Genomic DNA, 20562 nt, shown 5'->3' on the forward strand with positions numbered 1-20562 from the left:
ACAATGTGGAAAACTGTTGAGAATACATATTAGAACTTCTTTCAACATATCTGTTTTGACATTTTTATTAAGAATTTGAGTGAGGAATTAATTAAATTGTAATCAAACACAGAGATGGGATGACGCCAATAGAACGGTTCATGTCTTGAATAATGGAATCAGAATTACGCAACGTCAGAACCCCAAGAGGTTTAAGTTTGTCATAACTCCCCATTGTACAGCTGAGAAAATTGAGGCTCAGAGCTGTCAACCCATTTGCCCAAGGTATACCTGGAATCTAGGGTAAAGCTGTTGGCATTCCTTCTTTCTACTTTTTCTTTTTGAATAAATGAAAGCTATGTCATGATTCAAGATTCAAGTAGACATTTTTTTTTTTAATGGAGGAGTGAGATGATGAGATAAGATACAATTTAATCAGGTCAAATGTGTAAGGACCTACATGTTGGGTCCAAAAAAGCCCACTGTACAAGCACAGTATGGGGTAGATGTGCCTTAATCAGCAGCAGTAAGAAACTGCTTGTAAGAAACACTTAGAGACGTTATCTGGCTGAAGCTTGAGCTGTCAGCAGTGTGATGTAGCTACAAGAAAAAGATGATGGAGTCATGGGAGGCATTACTAGAAACAGAGTTTACGGAAGGGAGGGGAGAGTCCTGTTGAAGTTTTCAGTCTGTTGAGCTTTTCAGTCTACACTGGGGAATTCCTCATTCAGCCCCAGGTGTCAGACTTCAGAAGTGATATAGACACATTAGTTCAGATCTAGGATGGAATTATGTGAGGAATAGTCAAAGGAAGTTAGGAAACTGCAAAGCACTCTAAGAGCTTGAATCTTGGAGTCCGACTGCCTCGGTTTCATCCCAGCTCATCCAATTACTGAGTATGTGTTCATTAAGCCTTAATCTCACTGTCTGTAAATTAGGAATTATAATAGTACCTGTCGCTGAAGATAAATGAGGTAGTGAATGCCAAGTGATTTTCATGTTACTGGCACAAAACAAGCACTCAATAAATGTTAGGATTAAGGAAACGACGTGATGTGAGGATAATGGTAACAATCCCATAGGTTGTGGTGAATATTAAATGAGCTAACACATGCCCAGTGCTTGAAACAAACTTCCTAGGTATTATTATCATCTGTAAGAGAGGGATTGGCCTAAGGTTTCTAGGGATGGGTCTGGTTTGGGGACAGAATATTCCCTTAGCTTGGGCTAAAGTCCACAGAGCCTGACCAGATTATTCCCCAAAGAAGGACCCTGAAAAAGGATGCTCAGTTTGGGGAGAGAGAGGGGTGCAGTGAGGGTGGTGGTCACTCAGACATTTCACGAGGGTCCTCACTTGGTGAACACCCGGACAGGATGACATGGCACTGCGGAGTGGCAGCCCAGCTGCGTTCTTGGCCATGGTCATTTAGGCCTGTCTGATGAACAGTTCTGATCCGCTAGTGTGGTCGTGCAGGGCAGTACTGGGGTTGGTCACTCAAGCCTGTTCTGGGCACGGTCACTGAGAATTGTCCTGTGGGCAGTCACTTAGGACTCATTCGAGGAGGAACTGCTCCTGGATAAGTCCTCCGCGCCCTCTGTTTCCTCCTCCCCGTGCCACTGCGTGCAGAAGTCCTGGACCTTAGGGACGCTGTGGGACCCTGGTCAGCTCCCCGGGGAGCAGCCCACCGCTAGGGGGCGGCGGCTGAGAGGGACCCGCCCTCGGGGAGTCCGCTCCTTTGGGGCTCGCTCTTCCGCCAGGCCCAGGGAGAGGTGGAGTGACAGTGGGTGGGGATGCACGCTTCGTGGGCGTAAGAGCGAGCCGCCTGGGTGTGAGTCAGCGCGCGGGGGTCCAAGGAGCTCCACGGATAGTCACGGAATCTCACTCACGCTCGGCTCCTCCACCCATCCCGTCCAGAGCGTGTGTCCCAGTCCCGCGCCTGCGTGCGCACACCGCACGATGTCCGATTTCGGGCTCTGGGTGTCCGTTGGGTGAAACGGGGGTGGGCGGAAGAGGGAGTGTCCCTGTGGGTGTTTCTGCGCCCAGGTTAGATTTGTCTCTCCCCTCCCCATGTGGGGTCTGGGGGTGTATCCTGCTCAGGTACGCGTGTACCTGTGTTTGTGCGTGCGTGCATGTGTCAGTGTGGTGGGACCTGTTATCAGTGCAGGGTGCTTGCGTCTGTGCCCGGGTCTCTGTCTGGGTCTGGATGTTGGCGCAGTCTCGAACCCCTGGGTGTCGGGAGGCCCTGGTGGCCGGGGTATCCAGCCTCCCGGAGGAGCAGATGCCTCGACACCTTCCCCTCACCATCCCAAGCTGGCCTGGGCTCCTTAGGGAGCTGCCTACGTGGGGAGGGCCCGGGGTGGTGTGTCCCTGGGAGGGATAGAGAGTGGGGGCCAAGGGGCTGGCCGGGTCCCCGGGCGGGGCGCGGGCTCGGGGGACCCGCGCGGCTGACGTCAGGCGACTCCTTAAATAGAGCCGGCAGCGCGCTCGGCCCCGCATTTCTCGAGGAGCCGGAACGCGGCCGGCGGCCAGCGCCACCGTCCGGCCCGCCCGCCCGCACCGCCGCGCCGCCGCCGAGCGTTCGGGGCGCCGCGGCGCGAGGATCCGGGATGGGGCTTCGGGCGCTGGGCGCGCTTTTAACCCGGCGCACGTGAGAACCGAGGAGCGCCGGGAGCCGCCCCGCTGCCCGGAGCCCCGGAACCCAGGACGCGGGGATGTCGGAGGCGCCGCCGCCCGTTCCCCGAGGAGACGCCGCCTCCGGGATCCCCGGGCATGGTGCGCGCCCGGGCCGGCAGCGCCCGGAGAAGACGGCGCCCCCTATGCCCGACCCCCGTGGCCCGGGCCGCGCCTCTCGAGCCCTCTAGGCGGCCGCAGGGCCCCAGCCGCTCCGCCGCCGGCGCCCCCTCGGAAACCATGACCCCCGGCGCGGGCCCATGGAGCCATGGCCTATAGGGTCCTGGGCCGTGCGGGGCCACCTCAGCCGCGGAGGGCGCGCAGGCTGCTCTTCGCCTTCACGCTCTCGCTCTCCTGCACTTACCTGTGTTACAGCCTCCTGTGCTGCTGCGACGACCTCGGCCAGAGCCGCCTCCTCGGCGCGCCTCGCTGCCTCCGCGGCCCCAGCGCGGGCGGCCAGAAACTTCTCCAGAAGTCCCGGCCCTGCGATCTCCCGGGCCCGACGCCCAGCGAGCCCAGCGCTCCCAGCGCGCCCGCCGCTGCCGCGCCCGCCCCTCGCCTCTCCGGTTCCAACCACTCCGGCTCGCCAAAGCTGGGTACCAAGCGGCTGCCCCAAGCCCTCATTGTGGGCGTGAAGAAAGGGGGCACCCGCGCCGTGCTGGAGTTTATCCGCGTGCACCCGGATGTGCGGGCCTTGGGCACCGAGCCCCACTTCTTCGACAGGAACTACGGCCGCGGGCTGGACTGGTACAGGTAAGGAGGGGAGCCCCACTCAGCGCGCCCCGGCTCCAATCGGCTCCGTCCTCTGAGCCATCTCCTGCGCTTTCGCTTCCCCTTAACCCGGCTCGCTGAGTGGGTTCCGGTTGACACGTGAGGGGGTGGGGGAACTCTAGCAGAAGGATTTATCCAGAACTTCCCAGTGATTGTGCAGACGGGCCCCGATTTGTTGAACGGCGAAGGACAGTTGGCTCTGGAATCGCCGGAAGGGAAGGGAGATCTCTGGCCTGACCTCGGGGCGAGCTGGAGGGCTGGCTTCGTGTCCAGCGTCTGGGGTAAAGCCGAGTGCCCAGGGAAGGGGCAACCAGGACAGGTGCTGCCTGAACACAGCCCCCTCCTGAGTCTCGCCAGATCTTTCCTGGCATTTGACGGACCCAGAGAAGGGAAAGTCCGAAGAGGGCCCCCTCGCGGCAGGGCTCTGCGCTTGGGCGACGTCCCCGGAGTTCAGGACGAATGAGAGGTGCCGGCATGACAAAGGTCCCTTCCGGAGTCTCATTCTGAGCTCCAGGTATTTGCTGCTGTATCTGGCCCGAGACTCCCAGTCACTGTGACCCTGAATTAGTGTTTTTGAATAGTGGAAAGGACCCTGGATGTGAGTCTTGGCTCCGTCACTTAGCTTGAGCAAATTCCTAAAATTCATTGAGCCTTGATTTTCTGGTCCATCACAGGGAGCAGGAAAAGTCCCTGCCCTGTGTGCCTCTCAAGGCCTTTCTAAGCGCTCTAAAAGTGTCAAAGGGACACTTTGCACTGGGCGATGCTTCTAAACCAGCAGCCAGGGTGTGGAGTTTGGAATACTTGTAGGCACCTCAGATGAAGGCTGGCTAGGGTCATAGGGGCAACCAGTCATAGGCAGAGTGTCCACTCCGCCACTGCACGGCCAGGGATGACAGTCACCCAAGCTGGTGGTGTCTGGGAATAGCCTGAAGCTTCTGGAAGGTCGTAGCCTCCACTGTTCAATGCCCATTTCCCTCCCAAGCCCTGTATGGTGCTGAAGTGTAGGACTGGCCCATGTGTGGGCTGAGCAGGGCATCCCTGGGGGTGGTGTAATGTATGTGGTCCCCATAAAACCTGGGTCACAAATTTCTCACCATTTGCCTGACCCCTTGAAGACTTGCTAGAAATGTCTGCCTAGTAATGGAACTGGCGAGGGGTAACATGGTAGCTGACACAGTAGCTGAGGCTATTCTTTAAAAATTTTATTAAAGTAAACCCTCTAGGGAGTAGAAAGTCATAAGCATATTGGATAAAGGACAACTTCATTAGAAGGAGGACCCCACTGGGCTCATAATAAGGACCCTGGGATTTGTAAGAATCGGGGCAAAAGGACCAACTTGTCCCCTTTGCCAGGGAGCCCTGGCCTGCAGTGGTCATGGCTTATGGGACCAGGGGTGGGACATGCCCCTTCCTCAGGAAGCAGACACACAGCCCCTCTCCAGTGGAGTGCCGCAGGGCACAGCTGGTCTGTGGGTGGCCCCAGCACCGTTATGTTGGCTCTATGGAATAGGGAGGGTGGCACAGAATGGCAGGTTTGGTGCTTTCCAAGCTGTGACCCCCAGACATCCCATCTGGGTGTACGAAGTATTCGAGGACAGCGTCTGAGCCAGACCGTGGGGTGGGAGAGGCAAACACATCTAACAGCAGAGCGCGATGTGGGTCAGCCATGGCCATACTCTAATGCACGGCAGGGCTTCCTCGATGGAAAATCTAAAGATCATTATGAAACCCTTTGCCAAAGTGAAGTGCCTTTTAAGTGCAAAACAGCAAAATTCTGAGCATTGGCTTTTATTGAGCCCTCCACTAAACACCTATTCCCTGCACCCAGCCCCTGCACTCGCTCTTCTGTGCTCTGCCGCCGAACACTGTACCTCAGGCTTCCTTCTCGGAGCCTGTGTCATTCAGGGATGGCTGCTTTTTATTTTTAACCTTGGCATGTGTGATTCTAAGCCAGCTTAGCTGTGAACCTTAGAGATGGGAGCCGTGCCTTTTTTTTTTTTTTTTTTTTTTTTTTTTTTTTTATATAGCACATTTGGATTCTGCTAAAATTCTCAGCTGAGTCTTGGTAGGTTTTATTTAACATCAAGCATGCTGACAGCTCCACTTCTCTCTCTACTACCCCCCCACTTCCCAGGGTCTGTCTTACCGTCCCTTTCCCCCTTTTTATTTCTGAAAGAACATTTAGCCTGCAGGTCAGGTACTAACAGCCCCATCCCCATCACTTCCCCAGGAAGGCTAGGAGCCTCTAGCATCAGGAGGGGCTGTGTGATTTGTGCTTATTTGGGTTGCAAATCCACACCCCCAGAGCCCAGGGTTTCGGGTGTGGATGGTCATTTCTGCATAAGGTAATACTGCCCCATTTGGATGCTGTTTCCATAATTTCCAGAACATTTCTCTGTATGTGTTTTACTCTTTATTATCACTCAAGTAATATGCATTAGTTGCAGAAGTGATGGGGATAGATGGTTTTCTTTAAAACCCATGCTCTCACTTTATTCCTGAATTCCATGACTTAGGACGGCAGGTGGTAAGATGCTTCTGTCTCTGCCTGTTGCCCTTATCATTTCACAGATGTGAAAACTGCAACCCAAAAAGAGAGCATCTGGAATGGGACCCAAAGCAAGCTGATGAAATTTAGGCCCAAAAGTCATTGGCATGCACTGTCCCACCAAGACTTACACATACACGCTGTGTGTGTGTGTGTGTGTGTGTGTGTGTGTGAGCTCGTGCGTGTGTGCATTTCCAGCCAAGTACTCTAACCAGTGTTCTACACAGCTTGCCACCATAAAGCCAGTGTCCACTGGGTAGACATGGCCAAAGAGCCCTTGCACCTATTGTAGGGGACTGTGTTTTCTAAAGGTAGAGTTGCAGAGTTGCAGGCAGTGGATCTCATTATGATCTGCCCACCTTGAAGCCCCTGGGGATAACCTCCCAGGTCTGGAGGCCCCAATAAGGTAGACAATGGGCAAATCAAAAGGAGAGACTTCTTTCTGTGAGTAAGTGGAGATAAACCAGGAGGTGACAAACGGTGCCTGAAGGCAGAATGAAACATCCAGAGAGGCACCATTGGCCAGAGACCAGGAGACAGAATCTGCACCTTCCTTACCCCCAGCCTGAATCCTCTCTTGGAACTAGCCCAGTTCAGGCCACCCTAGGAGAGCCCATCACTGAAGCTTACCTCACCTCTGCACCTGGCTAGCTTCCCCTCTCCCAATTTGCTCCACATACAGAAGGGTCCTGGCCTTAAGTTCTACTTTCAGCTCTGCTTTAATTGTCCTTTTTCCCCCTCCCTCCCTTCCTTCTCTCCTTCCTCCTGCATTGGTAAAAAGTCACTTCTCATTTCTGGGTGTCAGTGTGCTCACCTTTAAAATGAGAATGATATCTGACAATGTATGTGAAAATGCTTCTCCCAATCTAAGATTATATTCAGGATGCATCAAAGGTTGATTATGAGACAGAATATTCAGGACCTTCATCTTTCGTAAAGAGACGTAAGTTGTGCATTGTCCAGTAGTTTTTAAAGTCTTAGGGGAAGCTGAATTTTGTGTAAAGTGTTCTCCATTTTGCTAGTTTTCAGTGACTGGGGGTGGGGGTGGCAGTGTGAAGAGGAAGTGAATCTTCTCTAAATGCATTGAAATGCCAACAAGAGCAAGTTAATATGTGATAATTGACTCTGTGCTCTGGTGTCAAAATTGTGATAGTTGAGCCGGTCCTGTAAATTTTAGGCTCCACAAGTCTGGTTATTTATTTGTTCAGTGGCAGTGGTGTTCTGCGGGTGGCGAAAGGCAAAGAAGACACAGCATTTGCCCGAGAGGCAATAGTCTAAGTGAGAAAGAGAATTAAAAGCACAGAATAAGGTCTATCACCTGATCCAGCTCATTTCAATCAAGAAATCAAATTTCAAGAGCGAAGCCAAACTCTAGAAAGGCAAACTTTAAGAAGAAATAAAACCAAAGGCAGAAGGCAGGGGAAGTAATGAACGTAGAAGGCTTTACCACCTTTAACAAACTGATGGACACATGGCATAGATGGACCCGTGCTTGCCGCGTGCACAGATGTGTGTGCACGCACAGCTCACACGTGGGCACCCGCACACACAATTCCAGTGTCTGTGCAGACATGTCTTCATAAGGAGTTTTCCTGCTTCTGTCCAGGAGGATGTCACACACGCTGATTAAATGGATCCACTGAGTCCATAAATCCTCTGTCTACCTTGTAGGTCTCTGTCAGCCTCGCAGCAGCTGGAGATATAGTAGTTAGTTCCAGCACGTGTACAGTTCTTGTCAGGCACCGAGGAACATTCAGGATGGGCAAGAAGGGCTGTCATCGCTCAAGGAGGCTTTTTGAAGAACTGGCCTTGCTTCCCCCTAGAGCTGGGTGGGACAGTGGAAGAGCTTGGAATGAAGACTGGGCTTTCCCCATGGCCTTTGGTATGTGGCTATTTAGGGGGGAAAGACCCAGACCAGCCCCTGTGCTATTCAACCGGCACACATTGTTACAGCTGTTTTGGATGTTAAAATATTACATAGATTCTAAGAAGCACATTTTCTTTTTCACCTTTTAACATCTCTGAAATTAGGATGTGTCCAATGATTGATGGGGTCTTAAGTCCTTGAGATATGATGCTTCCATATTGGATGGAAACTCTCTCCCCCAGAGATGCCCTCTGCTCTGGAAACTCATGGACCTTACAAAGGGCCAGCAACTAGGTGGCAAATGCCCGGCCCAGCAGGGAGCCCCTAAGACCCTGCTTGTCTCTGCAGCCAGCAGGGGTCTCTTCTGATTGGTGAAGGAGCTGTACCCATTTTAGATTTTTGATTGTTACCCATGCCATTTTCTATCCTGAAGTGAGGGGAAGTGTGGGTTGACAACCACCAGGAGACAACAAGATGCTCTGGTGGTCATGTTCTTCACGGGCTGCTGTTCTGCCCAGATATTTGGAGTCATATCCCAAGAGTCCCTAACAGGTTCAGGGCATGCTTGATGCCCAACAGGTGCTGTTGCCTGCAGTGCTGGCTTCTGTTCCATGCATCTGGCGTGCAGGACTGTAGAATAGTTTTCTTCTCGTTGGTTAGACCTCCACGCATCATTCCTGAATGATTGAGTGAGCGAGTGGGCGGGGCGGGGGTGGAAGCACACAGCTCCGGATTGATGGCAATGCCCCGAAATGAGTGCCCTTGGAGGGCACGCCCTCTCTGTGAGCGAGGGCTCAGCCGTGGGTGTGGGGCGGGTAGGTAAGCTCGCTGGCTGTGAGTCAGGCTGGAGGGCGTCTGCAAGGTCACGCAGTCTACCTAAACCTGTGGGACCGTCTCTCCCCTCCAGAACTAACCCCAGGGTGGTTAATCCATTTATTTGTCAAACGCCTACGATTTGCCAGAATCAGTGCCAAGCTGCTGTAGACCGGCTGTGCTGCCACTTTGCTCTCCTAGTGGGCTGCACGGATGGGCTGGAGGGTTCTGTAGTCCATGGGCAGCTGGATGAGGTGGGTGAAAGCCACAGTGATGGAAATAACTTAGCGTTTCAGAGGTAATTGCTGCCTGTCCATCTCCACAGCTGGGCTGTTGGTCCGATGCTGCACTCACGGGGCTTCCTCAGAGGATAACGGCCTAGAGAGAGAGGGGCAAGGGGTTACTACTGAGCGTGTGCTTCCAAGGAACTTGGGCCAGATGGACTTGTTGGGTTACCTGGGGCTTGAGCATCACATGATTTCCCGGACACAAGTCCACTGGGACTGGCTTCCCAAGCTTTGAAATCAGCGGCGTTAATCGTGGTTCCATCTCAGTGCTCGTGGCCACCGGCTCCCACGAGTAAGAAAACCAGGGTGTCTGCTCTGGGTGGAGGCCCAAGGACCTCTCACTGCTGTTCTCTGAGAGGCAGCGTCACGCCCTCATCTTCGGAGGGTAGCATTTTCCAGGCTTCAGTCATTTTTGTACCGCCTCATAGTTGCCAAAACCTGGCATGACCTCTACTATTATTTTCTTAATAATGTGTATGTTTACGTTAACATTTAAAAATTATAATTTTTGTAAAGAACTGGGTTGATTTTTCTTCAGTGTGTACATTTTAGAATAGATAATATGTTCCCATAGTGCAGACTTCAAGAGTGACAAAGGATATTCAATGAAAACCATTCTGCTCCTTCCCACTCTGTCTCTCCACCACGCAGTTCCTCTTCCCAGAAGCAGTCACGGGATCCGTTTTTGTGTATCCTTCTAGAGATGTGCTGTGCATTTGTAAAGCTAACACCCATTATGCAAATGTAGTCAAAATACATATTTTTAAAAAACAACTTTATTTGAAAACCACCTTAAATGGAAAACCAGCATCACTTGCCATAATTAGAAAGTAATTGTAAAAATAAGTAGATTGAAAACAAACAGTGCTATTGAGTTTTTGCTACTGAAAGTGGCTAGAATGTTCCAAGCCTGTAGCCTGCTCTATCTTTGTTTAAAAGAGGACGTTAGGGGATACTAAGAAGAGCAGTTAAAGAAATACTATATCAATGTGAAACATTTCTCCTTAATGTAATCAGAAGGAATGAAAGTGAAGTGGAAAAGATAATAAATTTCCTCACCAGTAGGTCTAATGTAGTATCTAAAATCACTGAGACGAGCTATGCGCCAACATCATAAGAAACACTACTAGTCTGCAGAACATCCAGTGTAAGTAAATACAGTGATGTGTCTAGCGTTCAGATTCCTTTGATGTGTTAATGATTGGAAGAGACAAGCCAAAGGAAAACTCAGAACAAATATGAGCATTCAGAAAAGTATTGCTGCTTACAGTATTTACAAAGTAGTCTAGCCTTCAGAAGAACAGGAGTCCCTGAATAAAGGGTATAGCAGGTATTTAAAAGAAAAAAACAAACCCACAAGTTTACTGTTGGTTTCATCACTGCTTTTGCTGGTGGAGAATCAGCGGTCTCCCCCATGAATATCGTATCTCCATAGGTCGTTACATACCTGCAGGCATCAGTGTTAACAAAAGTCAAAAGTAAAGTTGTTTCCACTAGGGACTTGGCAACTTACGTGAAAGGGGCTCAAAGCTTTATTCTGTTTTTTGTTTTTTAAATTTTGAGGCTCATGTGAGAGAGGATGTCTTTTTGAAATCTCAGGATGCAGAGTCCTTTTTTTTCCCCCTCTGCGATGCCTGATGTGAGGCTTAAACATAACAGCAGGGCAGGGTGTCACTCTTGCTTTCTCAGAGAGTTTGATCTCACTGTATAAAGAGGGGAAGACAATGTTATGTCTTTGTAAATACTTTTTAGCTGCATAAAAGGAGCTCCGATGGGGAAAATTGTCCTTGGGACTTACCATATGTTGTCAACAGAACCCATTTAGAGCACGTCTGTGGTAGCAGGGCTCCCCAAGCTTGCCTTCAGGTGGGTAAATAGTCATCGACCCTGATGAGGCGGAGGCTTCCTGCTTTCTCAGGGCTCCGGGTCTTTGGTGCTCACTGCGGGTAATGGAATCCCAGATCCACCCTAGGCCTGGTGGAAAAAAGAGCTGGCATTGAAGCAGTGCCTCAGGGAGCACCGGAAAGAGGGAAGGAGGGCAGCCCTGAGTTCATGGATGAGATGAACTCAAAATGGAGATCAGAAGACAGTTTCAGCACAGTGATTAAAAGCTCGGGCTCTTGAATCAGAATGAACGAGTTGGAATCTTGGTTCTACCACGGAGTGTCGGTCCACCAACAAGTGCCCCAGTTCTATCTGCACATGGGGACCAACCCTCTTGCCTACATGTAGGACTGAACGAGTGATATCACGTAAAAGTGCTCAGAAAGTTTCTAGCATGTGGAAGGTGTCCAACAAGTGTTGGCTGTCATTATCGGTCGTTGATTTTCTCGTCATTCCTTTATTGAGCTAAGTGCTAAGAACCTGAAGGTGAATAAGACACAGGTCCTGCTCCTGGGTTCCTCCCAGTTTGATGGGTTATGAAATGTTCATGGGAAGTTTTTACGCAAGTCAGAGCTGATGATAGGAACCATAACAGAGATGCAAGCAGAGCTATCGTAGTGTTGGGGGAGACAAAATCCAATTGGAATTTTGGAAGGCTTTCTGGAGGAGATAGTGTGTTATTTGGGTCTCACTGGGCAGACGGGATTTTTGCAGGAGGCGGGTGAAAGGGGTGGCCCTATAGGGATGCTGTTTCTAAATACATTCATTGCACAATTTCACTTCTGATTACAGTCAAATCAAAAAAAAGTTTTTTCAAATCACTTTAGTTCTGCATGCATTTATTGACTACCTACTGTATGCCAGGCACTGTGTTAAGTCCTAGAAAAATTAAGATACAAAAGAACTCTCCTTTAAAGAACTGAAGGAGCAGACAAATCCAATAGCAAGATATGCTGAGAGAGAAAATGCTCCTGGCATATGGGGTCACAGGAGGGGCCCCCACTCAGGGTGGGTCAGAGAGAATTTCCGGGGAGCTGATGCCTAAGCTTTAGGACATTTGCAGTGGCTGTTTCCTCCGCCTGAATCACTCTTCCCCCAGAGCGTCCCTAGATCTGGCTGCTTCTCATCGTGCAGGTTCCAGCTCAAATGTCACCTCGAAGACGCCTTCCTTAGCTACCCAGTCTAAGCTGACTCACCTTCCTCATTGCCCTCTATCTCTTGTCTCCTCCTTGGTTTATTTACTTTTTACTTCTTATTGCAATTTGAAATGATCTTGTTCATTTTTCTTTTTACTCACCGTCTCCCCCACCAGACAGAAAACTCCGGGACATCAGGGATCTTGTCTGTCTTGTGCATGGTCGTGTCCCCTGGGCTGAGAGTGGTGCCTGGCACACAGTAGGTGCTCAATAAATAGTTGTTCAGTGACTACGCTTAGGTGTACAGGACGACTAGGAATTGGTGAGTCTGCTCCAAGGCTACAGACTGGCCCCAGCCTTTCGTTAGGCTTTTCACACGTGGGTCTCGGGAGGCTGGGTGAGAGAGCGCAGGGTGCGGTGCCGGTGACTCAGCCTCCCCTTCAACAGATATTTAGTGAGCATCTGCTCCATGCCAGGTACTGCTATAGTCCCCGGGGAGAGAGCGGTTGAAAAAAAAAGCAGACAAAATTCCCTGCTCCTGTGGTGCTTACTTTCTATGGGGTGGGAAGGAGATGGTCAATAAAGAAGTAAGTACATTATATCTACGTCCGATGGTGACAAGTGCTGTGGGAGAGTGAAGGAAAGGAGGATGGAGAGAGCTCAGTGGGCAGGGAGGGGGGCACTGCGATTCTAGACGGGGTGTTTTCGGGAAGGCCTTACAGAGAAGGTGACATTGGAGTAAAGACCTGAAGGAGGTGAAGGAGCAAAGCATGTGTGATCTGAGCGAAGAGCCCTCTAGGCAGAGGGAAAAGAAATGCAGAGGCTCTGAGGACAGCAGGGTCTCCGGTGTGACTGAGGGAAATCTAGGGGCAAAACGGCTGGAGTGGCCACAGCAAGGAGGTGAGTTATGAGAAGTAAATTCAGAGAGGTGGCCAGGCCCCCATTCAGATCTATGCAGGGCATTGCAAGAATTTTTTTTTATGATTTGTTTATTACTTTTTAAAAAAGTATATGCTGTGTCATGCACCAGTGAAAACTGAGAGATCCAAAATGTTCCCCTCTCACTTTTAGAGTTGGAGAAACTGGTCTTCTCAGAGACTCAAAGATTTGACCAAAGCCACCTGGCTGGGGAGCGGCAGAATTGGGGCTTTTGTTTGTTTCAAACAAAATTAAGACCGTAGTGTAGACACATAAGGCACAATTTTCAGTCCTGCATTCTCTGCCCGATATTCCATCATTAAGATGTTCCCACACCATTAAATATTTCCAAACCTTGATTTCAGTGTCTGGGTCTCATTCTATCATGTGGTCCCGTGGAGGGCTTACCCATTCCCCTCTTCTTGGACATTTAGTTGCTGATCCCCAATTTTTATTTTTCTATTTAAGTAACTCTCCATTGCCTAGATCTCTAATTCTTTCTTTAGCGTAGAGTCCTAGAAGTGAAATTACTATGTCACAGTGAAGAACTTTTTTAAAGGCTCGAGATACATACTGCCAAAATGGTCTCCAAAACATTGCAAGAATTTTGGCTTCTACTCTGAGCTAGTGGGGAGATATATTGGATGGTTTGGAGCTAAGGAGTCATATGATCTGACTTATATTTTAAAAGGATCTCTTGGACTGCTTGACAGAAGCAGGGAAACTGATTAGGAGGCTTTTGCAGTGGTAACGTTGGAGGTGTGAGAGGTGGGCAGGTGCTGGGTACCTTCTGAAGGTACAGTTGCAGGTTTTGCTGATGGATTCATAGGGACTAGGTAGGAGAGGGGAGTCAGGGAAGATGCTGGTGTGATGATGACATCTCTTAAGGGCTTGCTGTCTTTCAGACCCTTCCAGGTGACAGCAGGCTGGGGTCTGAACCTAACATACTTCCCAATACAGCCCCTGGTTTGACGGGCCAAGCATCTACCTGTAGGTATCCTTGAACTAACCAAAGAAAGGACCGTCACGTTCTACTGTAGCTTGGAGACTGCAGGGTCCCCCCCAAATTGGTGAGAGATGGCAGAGTCCCTCTTTCTGGAGGTCTTTGAGGCCCTTTTTATAAATGCAGTGTTCTTAGGTAATCTATTGAGATTTTTTTGAAGATTGAGTTACCTTTGCTCCAACCCAGAAAAGGCACGTGTCACTCAGTGTGTGTATCACCCAGCTTCTCATTCTTGTTCCAGCCTCATAAACATGCCTGGCAAGGGAGCTGCCTTGATGGCATTGCTAGATTTAGGGGGCTCACGTGTGGTTTCCTTCAAACAGAATTGAACACCATAATGCCTTCCCGCAAGATAATCAGGATCTGAATCTCCCCACCTTCTCCAAAGCTGCTGGAGCATGGGGAAATGTTCTCTGCCTTGGCAGCCTCTTTGCAGTGCATTTCTGCTTTGATGGTTTTAATGAAGGTATGAAATCATCCAACAGCTTTCATTTTGCTCAAGTGAGATGGCTTAAAGTGGAGGTAGCATTTCCCAGGATCAATCCCCATTTTTAGAAGTGGCTGGTTAAACTCTCTGCAGTTTATGGCCACTTCTGGCTGAAACAGTGTGGGATCTGAATTATTAATTCTGTGAGAAATGAGTTAAGTCACTGCAAAGCTCTGTGGTAGCAAAATCCCTACTACTTTAAGGCCTCTTTCTCATATTTTCTCTAGCACAAACATCTCCGTTAACCAGAAATTCTTGGGCAACTTGGCCAAATCTCTGTCTGACCGTCATTTTGTCAGGAGGGAAAGAATTTGGCTTAATTTGATTGTTCTCTCCTACCAAGGATGACAAGGAGGAAATAGGCACAAAGACTCTGAGAGGTACTTATTTCAAAGCTATTTTTTTATAGGTACTCAAACTTGGACATGATTCAAATGTCAACTGTGCAAGCAAGGTCATCTCTAAAACACGAACCTCTGAGCACTTCTACCCTGTCCAGGTGGCTGGTGCCCAGGGAAGTGTGTAGAAGGATGGAGAGCTCTGAGCTGCTCTGATTATGGCACCGGGAGCTGGGGGTGGTGACCCAGCTGCAGAGAGCTCCTATCCCCTGGAGAAGCAGTTTGGAGCAGTGATGGCTCAGAGATTCATGTTTTAGAGATGACCTAGCTTGCACAGGAGGTGAGAGCCTCTCTGATTAGGTGGTTTGGTGCAGATAGAAGTCCAACCTGGAGAGTGAGGTCTTGGTTGCAAGGCGAGGCTAAGGGATGGGCAGGGGTGGACCTCTCTCCAGCCTAGTTGGCACCTGCAGAACGACAGGAGAACATTGGGACGGTGGTGCAGAGGAGACTGGAGGGAGAAGGGTATGATGGAGAAGAGAAGGCAGCCGCCCCTCAGGAGGATGAACTGTGTCATTTCTGACACAATTCCCTTTAAAGCCAAACAGAGCTTTGATGTGGAGAGAGCTCCACTGGGTTGGTTGAATGATGAGTATTGAGAGTCTGTGGGTGTGAACCATTGGTGGAAGAGCTAGGCAATCATCCAGGTTTGTCTTGCCTCTGGGGTAATCTGTCAACAAGCTTCTCCCATCATAAGAGTCAGCAAAGTTCTATCTAAAATCTGACACACTGTTTCCCAATCTTCAGTCGTTTGGGTGCCATCTACAAATACTTTTATAACCTTTACATGGTGTTAAAGTCCACTCATAATTTTTGCTTTAACCTATTTACTTAAACATGAAACTTTATATCACTATCTTAAATGAGAATCATCACTTGCCAGAAACAGAAAGTGGTCATAGAAACCAATGCAGTAAAAACCAAACAATGCAATTAGACTCCAGCCCAATACTGTTGCCTGTGCCACATTCTGCCCGAGGCAGCCTCTTTTTTTCTGTTAAAGAGAGAGATCAAAATCTGTTAGGGAGGCGTTAACATTATAGCGCCTAAGACTTTCTCCATGATGTAATCAGAAGATTTGAATAGAATGAAAAAGGAAAGATGATTATTTTGTCATGATGTGATTAGGTGGCATTTAAAGGCATGTCTATGTGCCACCCAAATATTTTTTTAACCAGTAGTGGTACATATCTCACACTTTGGGAAATGCTGACCTACCCACCTGGATCCCTCTTGCTTTGATGTCACTGTATTATTTTATCATACTTGGTTGTCATGGTCCATCAACAGCTTGGGAGGGACTGGCTGACATTACAAAGTCTGGGTGGTTTAAAAAGCTGTGATTTCAATTTAAATTGCAAATTGATGGGGCATCATGGGAAAAGCGAATACAGACGTGAAGAACTGAAGGAAAAGATCCAGCTATGCAGTATTTTTAGATCTTTTTCTCTGGAATGATTTTGTATCATTTTTTTCTGGACTCTGGGTTTGATAAGACCAATTACCTGAGGGCTACCCAAAGTTTCTTGACAATTCCAACCTAAGTGGCCTATGTAAAATCTTTATTTACTGTTCCTTAAAAAAAGCAAACAAACAAAAAAGCTGTGACTTGGATGAAGCTCTAAGGCATTATGCCAAGTGAAAGAAAGGTTACATACTGTATGGTTCCATTTACATGACACTCTCAAACAGGCAAAACTAAAATGATGGAGAAGAAATCAGTGTTTGCCAGGGTTTAAGGCAGGGGGATGGTGTGAATATAAAGAGGCAGACAAGGGAATTTGCGGTGGGTGTGCAGTGGGGAATGAAACCCTTCTGTGTCCTGACTGTGGTGGTGACCACATGAATCTATACATGTTTTAAAATTCATAGTGCTTAACACTAATAAAAGTCTATTTTCCTGTGTAATACTTTTAAAGATAAAATTTTAAAGTAAAGCTTTATTTTAAAAATATCCATGATTGTAGAACTCAGCTACTGAAGGGCCATCCTATATCCCTAGTTCTTAATTATCAAAGCGAACCAGCTCCCATGTTTTTGGAGTTCACAAGCCTACCTTCCATCTTTGTTATGAGTTAGAATCAAGAATGTGGGTAGCCTTTAAATCTTCCCCATCCCACACCCACATTTCCGAATGATGCTGGGGTCTGACGCAAAGGTTGGGTTTCCATTGTGGTCTGGGGCCTTGGTGGCCAATGCAGATGTTCAGCCAGGCCTCCACCTAAAGGTCTGAGGTCAGGACATGGAGGAGGCAGCAGTGGAAAATGCATCTCATAATCAGAGTGCCTGGTGGTGGATAAGAAGATTTGGCTGAGGTCCTGGGGAGAGTTGGCGGGGCATGTGCGATGGGGGAAAATGGATCACAAACCACAGAGGAAGAGGTATCCAAGGATTTCCCCCCCAAAACAAACCAATTCACGATCTACCAACAGCAGGTCTGACCACCTGAGCACCAGACAGCCTAAGGACGGAGACAGAAGCATCCCCTGCTCTCCACTCCCTCCATCCCGAGCCAACTCAGCAGGGACAAAAAGCTCCCCAATGCACCTTCTCCTGCCAGAGCACCCCCTCTTCTGCCCTGGGAAGAGCACCCACCCTGGACTGGAGATGCCCACAGCTCCCTCCTCCCAGTACTTGGTGAAGAACCCATGCTTCCCAGAGCCCCACAAGACTTCACTCCTCAGCCACCACTACGGATGGGCCACCAATCATGTTCTTTCTTTCCGTGGCATCTGAAATTAGACACAGAGACCCCGTGTACAATAGGGAGAGGCCATTAAAGTCTGACTGTACTGCCTGCACTTTATATCCACAAGGCACCCACCCCAGCATCCTTTCACAAACCCCAGTTTTCCCTTGGGTTAGTTTGAATGGATTTCTTTTCACTAGGTGATGAAGACACAACTTGGGTGGTTATGCTGAAGTCACCTGGGCTGGAGGCAAAAATGTGAGTGTTGCCAGCCTGTGGGTTTTAATTGAATTCATGGAAGGAGCTGCAATAACTCAGGCTCCTGTACTGCTGGAGAGGGAGGTCACAAGGTGTGGCGTGACCAGGAAGTAAATGGACACAGTGATGGGGAGGGATAGAGGCGGGCGGTCCGCACATAAAGCACAGTGAAGCAAGGGGTACGTGCACCAGACGTGTCTGAGGTGTCCACCCCTCCGACATCTCTTACTCTGTGCTGGCCCCTGAGGAAAAGATGGTTTGTATTTCCTAACATTACCTTTCTCCCATGATTATTGGTCTATTTGGACTTTTCCATGGTCAGCTCTCGTTGTTCCTACTAACCTATTTCAAATATGGTGATGATCATACCACACATCAAGACATCTGGCATCTGCTACTGAGATCATTGTCCCCAACATATAAATGCTTTAATTTTGCTGATTATAATTCATCTATAAGTAAATAAGTAAGGAAACAAAGAAAGATACGTCCACATGGTGGAATTCAGCATAGCAGATAAAAAAAGAAAAATGGAACGAATATGGAAAGTTCTCAAGATACGTTACTATTCAGTTAAAAAATAGCAAGGTGAAAACCTTATTATCTTTTGTGTAAAAGAGGGAAAGGAATAATATATATTTAAATTTTCTTATTTGTGCACAACAGATTCTGAAAGAATACACAGAAACTAGTAATGGCAGTTTCCTGGGGGTGAAATTAGGTGGATGGGGACAGGGGTAGGAGAGAGACTTTTCACTACACACCTTTTATTTTTATTTTTTGAGCTATGTGAGTACATTCTTTGAAAAATTAAAATAAAAGTTGTACATTGTGGACAACTTAGGAAACTGATAAAATAATTTAAAAATCACCCAGACTTGGACTTCTGGTTGTAGCCACTTAGGATTTTGCTTTTTACCACATTTACCAATTGCTTTTACAATTTGACCTGGATATCTTTCCATGACAATAAGTATGCATCTACAGAATCATTTAAAATGCTTTTTATAACATTTACTTGTGTAGATGTACCGTAATCTATTTAACCAAATCTATTTTTTTTAATTTTTTTATTTATTTATGTATTTAATTTATGGCTGTGTTGCGTCTTCATTTCTGTGCGAGGGCTTTCTCTAGTTGTGGCAAGTGGGGGCCACTCTTCATTGCGGTGCGCGGGCCTCTTCACTATCGCAGCCTCTCTTGTTGCGGAGCACAGGCTCCAGACGCGCAAGCTCAGTAGTTGTGGCTCACGGGCCCAGTCACTCCGCGGCATGTGGGATCTTCCCAGACCAGAGCTCGAACCCGTGTGCCCTGCATTGGCAGGCAGATTCTCAACCACTGCGCCACCAGGGAAGCCCTATTTAACCAAATCTATTGATGGACATTTAGATTGTCCCCACATTTTATTATTTAGTAAGAAAAAGGATAGCAGCAAAAATTTGTCCATTCCCCCCCCCCGCAAGATATATCTCTTGCAGAGGAATTTGGGGTTTGAAGATAAACATACTAAAAGAAAGAAAAGTTTCTGAAACAAATTGCTAACTTTCCTCTACTCCTATTGCAATATAGGTGAGGCATTTATTCTCCATTAGCAGAGCCTAAAAGGGCTCTTCCCCACAACCTTGTTAACACTATTAACAGTCTATTTGATCTTTGCCAATATAAGATGTGGAAACAATCTCTTTTTAATTTGAAAAATTTGATAGCTATTATAAAATGTTTATTATTGATTTGTATTTACTTCCTGAATTTTTTTGTTAATTGTTTTTCCTGTTGGATATATTTCTTTTCTTTTTAAAAGAGGACGTGTAGTGATTGATGACGCTTACTCTGGGTTGACGTCACACTTGTAGTGTCATATTATTTCAGATATGTTTCTGGTGGGGCAATAAAATTTGGCTGGCTTCCATGTTTTTATCTAGTCTGATAATCATCTTTCAATAAGAAAGTTTACATTTTTATATGTGTTCTGATTATTGACGTATCTGGACTTTTTTCTATCATTTATTTTGTTCATTTCCATTGTTTCTTTTTTCCTCTTCCCCTGACTCTCTGCTATTTGAATCGTTGGAGCTTTCTTAATTCCTCCTTTTCTTCCCGCTACTGGGCTGGAAGTTATACAAGCTAATTCTGTGCTTAATAGTTACCTTTATATCTGACCAAACAAAGCCTTAACAAAGAATAACTTAGAATGCCGTGACTCCCAACCTCCCCTGCCCCAACTGGCTATGTTATGGTTGCCTAGTATTTTATTCCACTTGCTTTTGTGGTTTTAATGTTTGTCAAAGCCATATGTCTGCCTCGTCTAAACAGTTAAATGATATCATGAGGCTCGTCACAAAAACAGCAGCCTACTGCCTGTCTCCCCACGTTCTGATGTCCACTTCGTGGAGGCACCCGATGTTGATTCCTTTGGCTCCCTCTCCGTCTGTCCCTCCATGTTACTAAATAACATGTTTCTATTGCTGTGTCTTATACATCACAAAAAGATAACCTTGGGAGTTAAAACCGCACCTCTCAATTACTCAGGTAAGTGAAGAATTTCAAGATTGTAATTGTGCAATATGTGGAAAACAATGCTAATGTGTACAATACTTACTGAAACTAGTCAGATGTAGTCAAAACTCTACTCCACAGCAGCCAAGCTTCTTTATTAAATGAAGAAGATGAATTGACTAAGGACTCCACCCCAAAAGTTGGAAGAATGATAACACAAATGTAAGGAAACAAGGAAGAAATCATTAGGAAAGATAAAAACAGGAAATGAATCTAGGAAAACAGTAACATTGCTTTAAACAAAAAACCCAAGAACTGATTCTCTGAAAAAAATCAATAAAATAGACAAACATCTGTGGT

General features: G+C 47.7%; 1 protein-coding gene across 1 annotated transcript in view; it reads left to right on the top strand.

Moving 5' to 3' along the window:
- Positions 1-2618: 2618 nt before the first annotated feature.
- Positions 2619-20562, top strand: part of HS3ST2 (heparan sulfate-glucosamine 3-sulfotransferase 2) — a 93515-nt gene continuing 75571 nt past the window's right edge. The window contains exon 1 of the mRNA XM_059897035.1: positions 2619-3403. Within this exon, the coding sequence (XP_059753018.1) occupies positions 2919-3403 (485 nt within the window). The 5' untranslated portion in view covers positions 2619-2918. The remainder of the gene's footprint in view (positions 3404-20562) is intronic.

The sequence above is a fragment of the Balaenoptera ricei genome, chromosome 15 (assembly GCF_028023285.1).
Source record: "Balaenoptera ricei isolate mBalRic1 chromosome 15, mBalRic1.hap2, whole genome shotgun sequence".
In the NCBI taxonomy this organism is placed as follows: domain Eukaryota; kingdom Metazoa; phylum Chordata; class Mammalia; order Artiodactyla; family Balaenopteridae; genus Balaenoptera; species Balaenoptera ricei.